The sequence below is a fragment of the Siniperca chuatsi genome, linkage group LG10 (assembly GCF_020085105.1).
Source record: "Siniperca chuatsi isolate FFG_IHB_CAS linkage group LG10, ASM2008510v1, whole genome shotgun sequence".
NCBI lineage: Eukaryota > Metazoa > Chordata > Actinopteri > Centrarchiformes > Sinipercidae > Siniperca > Siniperca chuatsi.
The window spans coordinates 28,051,710-28,061,626 of NC_058051.1; the positions used below are offsets into that span (position 1 = coordinate 28,051,710).

General features: G+C 39.2%; 1 protein-coding gene across 2 annotated transcripts; it reads left to right on the plus strand.

The window, feature by feature from the left end:
• The first annotated feature begins 584 nt into the window (after window positions 1-584).
• On the plus strand, window positions 585-7,639 carry LOC122882582. 2 transcript variants are annotated; one of them, XM_044210096.1, is made up of 8 exons: window positions 585-665; window positions 2,494-2,838; window positions 3,252-3,410; window positions 3,746-3,850; window positions 5,444-5,548; window positions 5,889-5,926; window positions 6,022-6,183; window positions 6,557-7,639. In XM_044210096.1, the coding sequence occupies exons 1-8, from the start codon at window positions 626-628 to the stop codon at window positions 6,755-6,757; spliced, it is 1,155 nt and encodes a 384-aa protein (XP_044066031.1). In that variant the 5' UTR covers window positions 585-625; the 3' UTR covers window positions 6,758-7,639. The 2 variants fall into 2 exon arrangements, with proteins under 2 accessions (XP_044066031.1, XP_044066032.1); XM_044210097.1 differs by lacking the exon at window positions 5,444-5,548.
• The last annotated feature ends 2,278 nt before the right edge of the window (window positions 7,640-9,917 follow it).

Genomic DNA, 9,917 nt, shown 5'->3' on the forward strand with positions numbered 1-9,917 from the left:
TGAAACATTCACACAAAAATCAGTTTGTTCCTCAGATGTTTCATGTGCCATCCTATGAGAAGTTATTACGATGGCCCCTACGGACAAAACGCTTACAAAAGTAAAAGCACAAACATAAAGGAAATGTGCTCCAAATCCAAAAATGCTCCAAATTGTAAAACACAAACAAAAGTAAAAACACAACTAGAGAAATTAATTTGGCTCAACTTTTACCAGACGTCATTCCTTACGATTTACTTTGTAACTCACGATCATTTCAACAAATAACTTGCCTTCAAACTCATGGATCTGTCACTCAAACTGGACTTCCTGGGTCGTATTTTAAAAATAACACGTTCCCACTCGTATTTTTTAGTCTGAATGTCCACCAAGGCTTCAACATTTGTGAAATGTTGGAAGAATTGCTTCAGGGATTATACTGTACCGTTTCTCACCACATGAATTCTATAGACAGAAACATGCAACAACGTTTAATAGTTAATGTTACATGTGGACGGGAGGAGAGGACAGTACAGAGTGTGTGATGTGTTTGGGGGAGGGACTCCATCATTTAGAAAAGAGAGAAGTTCCTGGTTTGACAGTGAAGAAGAAAGAGAGGCAGTGTTAAACCATCAGAGCCTCCAGCATGAAAGTTGGTCACACTTTCATGTGCTTCTTCTTCCTCAGTGAGTACACTCATCTATCATTCTCTCTTTTTATTACGTGATTTTTTTCTTTATTTTCTTTATTAATTTAAAGTTGATCAGTTAGTAACAGAGGATTATGTTCTGCTGCGTCACCCACCTGAGGAACACAGGAAACTGCTTATCTACACTTATTTAGGCATATGTAAAGGACAGGTTGTGAGATGTACAAGATGCCACGCGCTGGTTTTCTGTGTGGCTCAACAAATTTGTGACCTCATTGCAATACTTTGGTTGAAATGAACTGATCGCAAAAAAAAGGAAATGACATCTTACAGAGGAGTAGAGAAGCCTGCAAGTCACAACTAAATTGTCTAACAGCATTTTCAAAACTACACAGTTTGTGATTGCATCTTGTTTTGCTGACTTACTGGTTCCTAAATCATTCTGTGTACTCTGTTAGAGCTGAATAGAGAAAATGTTATATTTCAAACTGCTCCAGAAGAACAGCAGCACTGCAGCAGCAAAGTGTTGTTAGCAGTCTTGCTGATGAACTAATTTGTACGATTGTTTTTGTAGACTTGAATGTATTATCTTTTTTTCTTTGACATCGCATGTGACAGTTTGTGAACATTTTATTCCCCTACATCACAGAATATTCATTTTACATGTGAAAACCTCTTTTCACACACAAAGAAGCTGTTAAAAGATGAAAATACCGTTTTCATGCAAGAAACAAGAAGTTAAGAACCTGTAACATTGTTTTTTAATTTCCCCTTAAGTAGCTTTAAGGTTGGGAAAATCATCTAATTCCACTCTGATAGTATCACACATATTCTGTATCAGATTTTTCAAGCTCTTCATTAAAGCTATATGTTTTACGCTGTAGGAAATGTTCAACCCAAGACGCCATCAAATGGAGATATTCTAGATGCTTTGTTCATTATATTATACATATTCCCCAAAGTTCAGCCTGACATATTGGGTATCTTTAGAAACTTTGGAAGCTCCACTAAAATATAATTGTAAATAAAGTTCTGTGTGAACAATGTTTGGATGCACAGCATGAGTTTGTAATGACTGGCCACTGGTGGGTCAGGGGGATTTAAGAGGTTAAGTTTCAAAGGGTCACAAAGGAAACTGACTACAGCTGCAGATAGTTGAGTAGAAAATCAAGTGGCATAAGGTGTTTTTTTTCATTAACATACCTCTCACTCAATAATGTTTGTGCAGCTAACAAACACTGTACAGTAAATGTTTTTCAGACAGAAAGCAAAGATAATGTACCAACTGTACAGAGGTTAGCTGTAAGCTAGCTAGCAACAGACTGTGTTTGTGTTCAGCTGTAGCCTCTTAATGAACTCAGAACGCCAGTGTCTTTCTTTTTTCCTCTTGTGTCTGGACGTTTTTAGGGCATATTCATAAAATCCCAGGACAAGCATAAACTTTTCATTTGAGACATTTTCAACTGGGGACCAGTTTTCAATCGCTTCTTTCCATTAACTTTGTATGCCATCGTGCCACCTCTGAAATTGGCCTTGCACTCTGTCTGAACACACAGTAAGGTTTCCATGTGTTTAATTATTGTTGACTAAATCACTTATTAATTGGTGCAATTACATTTGCAGAGTTGCTTGTTTTTCCCGTTTGTTTTTTTGGAAATCGGAGTCAGACGGTAAGATTCTGATGAAAAAAATCTTTGGTGAAAGAAGCCACATCAAATTTGTGTTTTTTGTTATCCCTCAGTCACAGACTCATTGAACTGGGCAGCTCCCAGTTTGACTCTTTGGAAACAATGTGAAACAAATGAAACTGCAACATCTTATGGGATATACAGATAGTAACTGTTGATTGTTCATCTTTTCAACAGCACTGCGGGATGGAAACACTGGTCTCATCAATGCAGAAATCCCCGTCCATACAGGAACTGAAGGAGGAAACATCACAGTTGAATGCTCCTTCTTTCTCTCTGGAAGCAGGAAGATCTTCTGTAAGGAAGAATGTGAAGGAAAAGACATTCTCGTTGAAACAACTGGTGACAGAGCTCAGAGTGGCAGATACAGCATTGAATATAAAGGAGCTGCATTTTCTTCTAAGCATATGTTTGTGAGCATCACAAAGCTGACTAAGTCAGATTCAGGACGGTACAGATGCAGTTTGGACAGATTTTTAATTCCAGATTCATCCGAGGAGTTTGAGATCAGAGTCACAGATGGTGAGTTTCTACTGAGCGTCTCTGAATTAACTGTTCACTGACAGCTGCTCATGTTTCAAATAACCCAATAAGTTTAGTCTATCGGTTATATTTAGAGCTGCATATTTTCATCATTGTGAACACTGATAAATGCTCCTTTAACAGCAACAGGTCATCTGTAAAATATCTGATGAGCTCAAACTGTCACACAAATGGACACACTACAGTTGATTTGAATATTGTTGCACCAAACACACTGATTACCTGCTGCATTTAGCTGTGCGATTAAAAACACATTGATACGTTGACTGTTTGCAGATTTGAATGAAATGTTAGCACAGAGTTCTCTGCAAGGAGCATCTGATCATCAGGATTTCTTTGTATCGGAACAATCAGGATCTGATTGTGTCATTGTGTCTGTTCGTGTTTCACAGCTCCGATCACTTCTAAACCAAACTGGACTCTCCGACCTTTTTCAACATCAGTCCCGTCAGCCTCCACACTGAAGACAACACAGAGTTTACGCTCCAGTTCAGGAAGCTCCACACCTTCATCAGCCTCCACACTGAAGACAACACAGCCACCAGCTGCAGGTGAAGATGGTTAAAATGTTATTAGAAACACGCACTTGAATTGTGCATGCAGCATACTGTATTTGCATACAGGTAGATACTGTATGCCTTTTGTGTTTTTTGTGCAAGTACAAGCATGTGTATGCTTGTATGTACAGAACCTATATTTAATGTTGGTTTTAATTATTTTCTGTTATAAAGTATTAATGTAATAACTTATATTTAGTTGATGCAACACTGCATGAATGGCACCTCAGGTCCCACATGTACCTGGAGTCCAGTCATGCTCCCAGATATATTCTATAACGAACCAGGAAGTGTTGTTGTAAAACCAACTTGTTCTACTGCTCAAACAGCCACAGGTGTGCTGACCTATTTGGGTCTGATTCTTGGCGTCATGATCGTCGTATTTTTAGCGGCTGTGCTGATATTCTGCAGGAAGAGGGCCAGTAAACCCAAAGGTGAGGCTACAGGAAACACACACACACACACACATAACAAAGGCAACTGGACATCTACAACTTATCATTTCTCACAAAAAAGGTGAAACAAATAACAAACTTTGGTACATCATGTGTCATTGGACCTTACCTTTTGAAAGGTGAAGTTTATTTACTGGAGAAAATGTAATTTTCCTCTGGACCGCTATTATAAAAGAGACGTCTGTAAAACTGACAACTCGAACTGCAAACAAAGGCAATTATGACTCTTTGTGTTATGAATTTTCAATCCATGGAAGTTTTGTATTAATAAAACTTTCCCACAACCTATAAAAGCGATTTTTAAAGTACACGACTTCTTCCCAGTTCAAAGTCTTTGGGCCAAGTGGGATCAAGCGGGCGGGGCCAGAGGGAGGGACACTACTGCACATGTGCAGTGGGCCGCACAACGCGGACGCCAGAAAACCATTTTGGATTATGCGCTCGGTGAGCAATTTTGATTCAAGTGAGTGGGCGCCATCTTTGAGTCCCGTATGTTAGCTAGCTAGCTAATATCTGTACATGCACAATTGACTATTAGTATACATAAACATGGACTGCACAAACTGCCAGCTGCCAACTTCACATGAATAAAACCAAGTGGAAATTTGTTTACATTTGCGCTAAACACACCTTTAAGGTTCGGTCACAACACAAACTGGCAGAGCGTGAACAGCAACACTAGTTAATGCGTACTAGCGTTAGCAAACTATCTAGTTAACTAAAAACTGCTGATAGTTATGAACCAAAACTAAAACTGAAACCAGATGGTATTTGTTTTAATGAGGACGTAAATATACAGTATTCAGTTCAATTTTCAGTGAAATTTTTAGTTTTTAAATCTCTCATCGGTCTAATTTGCCTAATCTTCATGGTTCTTCAGATGTGGTGGGAACACAAACAGGGATGTGGAAAAGGGACTTTTAGTTGCTGGTTGAAACGGGCTGTATGTGTCTCTTTGGCTAAGCCAGATGTTTTAACAGTGGACCTAATCTTCTGATCTGCTTCTGATTTGTTGATAGCCCAAGTAGGATAACCACAGGCTGAGAGTGCATTCTGAACATGCGTTTTCTCTTTCTTCTTACCCTCTGAGCCGGTGGGCACTTCTTGGGCTCTATGTTGTAATGTCCGGATTACACCTACCTTGTGCTGTAATGGATGGTGTGAGTCAAAGAGCAAGTACTGATCCGTATGTGCTGGTTTCCTGTACACTTCTATCTGGAGCTTTCCGTCCTCTTCTCTCAGTGTAGAACAATCAAGGAAGGCCAGGCGGTTCTCTTTGGCATCCTCTCGTGTGAACTTGATGTTGGGGTCCACAGTATTGATATGCTCTGAGAACGCTTCCAAGTCTTGTTTCTTGATCTTCACAAAGGTGTCATCCACGTAGTGGTACCAGTGACTTGGTGGTTTGCCCAGGAACGAGGACAATGTGACAGTTGATGTTACAATTAGTTTGACAAAACTGCCTGGACTCAGGTCCCACATGTACCTGGAGTCCAGTTATGCTCCCAGATATATTCTATAATGAACCAGGAAGTGTTGTTGCAAAACCAACTTGTTCTACTGCTCAAACAGCCACAGCTGTGCAGCTGTATGTGCGTCTGATTCTGGTCGTCATGATCATCGTATCATCAGCAGCTGTGCTGATATTCTGCAGGAAGAGGGCCAGTAAACCCAAAGGTGAGGCTACAGGAAACACACACACACACATAACAAAGGCAACATCGAAAACATGGAAAACATTTCTCACAAAAGAAGGTGAAACAAATATTCTCACAAGTAACACACTTTGGTGTGTTAACACATCATGTGTAACTGGACCTTACCTTTGAGAGGTGAAGTTTATTTATTGGGGAAAATGTTTGCCTAAACTTTCTAGTTCTTCAGATGTGGTGGGAACACAAACAGGGATGTGGAAAAGGGACTTTTAGTTGCTGGTTGAAAAGGGCTGTATGTGTCTCTTTGGCTAAGCCAGATGTTTTAACAGTGGACCTAATCTTCTGATCTGCATGTTTTTCAGAACCTCCTGCAGAATCTGAGTATGCTACCGTCACAAAGGTGGGTTTGAGTAAATTTGGGACGTCTCAGCGTCATTAATGTTTGTGACACCAGCTGATATTGATACAAACCAAACCCCCGTCCTCTTCCTGCAGCTGAACAGAGTGTCTGAGGAGATCAGAGAGGAGGACAGACAGAGCAGAGCTCCTCCTGTAGAAATATCTACACCTTACACTTACGCCAAATACACCAAACCAAATGGAGTTGAACCCACAGACGACTACAGCTTAGCCACTGCAGCAAGTTCTCAGAAGAAAGTAAGTAAACGCTGTGGTCAGAAAACACCTTTCAGGCTACATCCACTAAAATAACTCTTCATGGCAATAGTTTAGATTTTTATTTACACGTAAAGCAGTTTCTCTGTCCGACACCCAGAGACGGCAGTTGTAAAAAGAGCTTTTAAAATATTCAGCTGCCTTCTTTGTTTGCGACAAATGAAAATGTTATTTCATTGTACAGCAGAGGAAATATTTTTTTGTGGCAGAATAGAGAACATTGTTGACATGTCTTCAAAAATGTGGTCTTAAATGTCAATTTATGTTTCAGATTTTAAAGGAATTCCAGGTTTTTATTAAAGTATTATGAAATTAAGACTAGAACTGTCCTCGACCTCTGTTTGTTTCCTTCCAGACTGAAGACGACTCGAGTAACCTCACCTACTCTCAGGTGGATTTTTCCAACCGTACAGCTGCCTCGCTCCACAGCGCCCCCTGTGGTGATGCAGATAACACCGTCTACTCTGTGCCTCGGGTAGAAGCGAGCTCGGACGGCAGCCACGCCGAAGACGCTTCACCTCCTCTGTACTCTACTGTTACTTTACATCAGCTGTAGCTTCATTTACTCTCTCAGGAGCCAACAGGTGAACACAAAGTGGTCTGAATGAGTAACATTCACACAAAAATCAGTTTTTTCCTGTGAAAACCTGTGAGAAGTTACGTCTCTCTCATTCATAACTGTGCTGTCACAATGTTAGCTTCAAGTTAGCGCTACTTTTATTACTTCTTCTTTAACTTAAGATTATCTTAAATATTTTGGTTATTGATATGAAAGTATTATTAAAGTTATTTTGGTTAAGGCAAATCATTTGTAAGTTATAAGTTACTGTAAAGTACTTGGGTTTTAATTTGGGGTTTTTCACAGACTTCACTGTCAACAGTTTTCATTGAGAACTATTTCCTACCTAGACTACTTGGTCCTCATCAATCATCATGTTAGTACTGAGACTGGGAAACTGGCTCTTAAATACTATGCTCCACACAAGTGGAACAATATGCAGGTTTTAATCAATTGAAATCGCCTTTGACTGACTTAGAGCAGTGTAAATGCATGTGCTTTCTTTGAATTGATGTTTGCCCTCATGTTGATGTCCTTGGCCTGCTGGTTGTATAATTTGTTGATGTATACTGTAACTTTCATGTGCTTTTATTGTTATATTTCTGTTATCAGGGCGTTCTTGTAAAAGAGGGCTTGCTCTCAATGGCTCTCCCTATTTAAGTAAAGGTTTTTGTTGTTGTAATAATAATAATAATAATAATAATTAATAATAATAATGAATGACTACCAGCTGCTGTTTAATTGTAAATTGGCGTGATGCAAAGGGAAGTTCGGCCCTGGGATGTGAGCGAACAGTCTCTCTAATCTTTGTCGGATATCAGGTGACGTGAAACTGACCAGTGACACAAAAACGAGACGGACTGAAAGCTGGAACATTTCAGAAAGAAAAGCAAAAGTAATGTGCTACTCGACACGATGTCTCGTACATTTTTGGAGAAAGACAATTTTTGTCAAGTTTTATTTAAAGTAGTTAGTATATAGTTAGCATTTAAAATTATTTTAGTATAACTATACTACTTTTATTATACTTTTATTAACTATATTACTTTTTTTCTTTTATTTTATACTGTTAAAATATCTGGTTTAGTCAAAGAGCCCTTTTCGACCAAAGCGTTCCAGTGACTAACAGGAACTAAACTAGGAACTAAAAGTCCCTTTTGTGCATCCCTGTTTGTGTTCCCACCACATCTGAAGAACTAGAAAGTTTAGGCAAACATTTTCCCCAATAAATAAACTTCACCTTTCAAAGGTAAGGTCCAATTACACATGATGTGTTAACACACCAAAGTGTGTTACTTGTGAGAATATTCGTTTCACCTTTTTTTTTTTTGTGAGAAATGTTTTCCATGTTTTCGATGTTGCCTTTGTTATGTGTGTGTGTTTCCTATAGCCTCACCTTTGGGTTTACTGGCCCTCTTCCTGCAGAATATCAGCACAGCCGCTGATGATACGATGATCATGACGACCAGAATCAGACGCACATACAGCTGCACAGCTGTGGCTGTTTGAGCAGTAGAACAAGTTGGTTTTACAACAACACTTCCTGGTTCATTATAGAATATATCTGGGAGCATAACTGGACTCCAGGTACATGTGGGACCTGAGTCCAGGCAGTTTTGTCAAACTAATTGTAACATCAACTAAATATTTAAGTTATTAAGTCAATACTTTATAACCAAAACTTATTTAAACTGAGTATGAATATAACTTCTATACATACAAGCATACACATGCATGTACGGACTTTACGCCAAAACACAAATACTTAAACACAGACAGTATCTACCTGCAGAGACGGAAAGACTACTAAAATATTATACTCAAGGAAAAGTACTTGTGTAAACATGTATTTAGATAAAAGTAAAAAGTAGGTCAGTTAAAATTGTAGTCTGAGTAAATGTAACTGTCACACGGGGTAACCTGTTTGGTAACCATGGTAATTAGGGTTAGGACCTGATTTTGGAAAAATCCTGTTACAGACGAACAATTCTTAAGTTAATGTTCCTATCCTAACTTAAGATTAAGTGTATTACACAAGCATCCTGACTTCCCAAAATCTTAAACAAACTCTCCTAACTTTAGGATAACCGTTAAGCTGTCCTAACTTTCACTTTTCCACCAGGTAGTGTTAGTTAACTTGTTTAATCCATTTGGCTGCTCTATTATTGCTTTTTCACAACTAACCAAATGTCAACAGGCGGAACTTATTCACTGAGAGGCTTGTGTTATGGCATATCCCAGTCTTTCTTTTATCTACGGAGTTGTAAATCTACGCTGTTGTAAATTTCACTAAAACACCATCTTTAGATTTCTCTACAGATGTTACCAACACCTCTAACTCATCTGTCTTGAAGTTAAGTGCCCATCGTTGGTTTTTGCTCCGTTTTTAGTATGTTTCAATATATGTTTTGGCATGTTTCAATGAGAAAAACCAACAGTTACAAAGACGGTGTAGTCCCTCATTCGTCCAGGAATGTTCTATCGTAGAAAAGGTTTCGGTCGTAGTCATCTGGACACTGTTTTCAGAATCAAGATGTTGGGGCTCCCATCCGGGAGTCATTCTCAATTGTGAAAATGGTCTGAGAACTCAGAAATTTAAGCTACTCTGTGTTACTTAAGCCCTGCCCTCAGGAAGGAGTCTACCTGAGTATCTGTTGATTACTCTGCCTAGTTTCACCTGAAACTGACCTAATTGCTTCCATGATGGCCCAGTAATCAGTAATCAGGCCTATTGTTTTCTGGCTGCACCTCCCTCATCACTGTTAAGTACCTGATTAGCATGTGATTGGCGTGACCAAGGTACTAATACACTGTGGTAGACTTTGGGCAGATTGAATCTCAGACCACCATTTCTGTTCAAAGAGGGGTTTTCTTTTTTCACAAAAATGGCTTCTTTGACACCCCTTTCAAACCAACTCTTCTCTCTACTTAGAATCTTCACCTCTCTGTCTTCAAATGTGTGGTTTTTAGCTTTTAGATGCAAATGCACAGCGCTCTGCAATACTGAGTTTGCGTGACGTCTGTGCTGATAAAGTCTTTTGTGAAGTGGCTGTTTAGTCTCACCTATGTACCGTTCTTAGCAGTTTTCCTCACTGCATTGAATGGAGTAAACTACATTGCTCTGTTTTTGTGTGGGCATCTTGTCCTTAGTATGAAC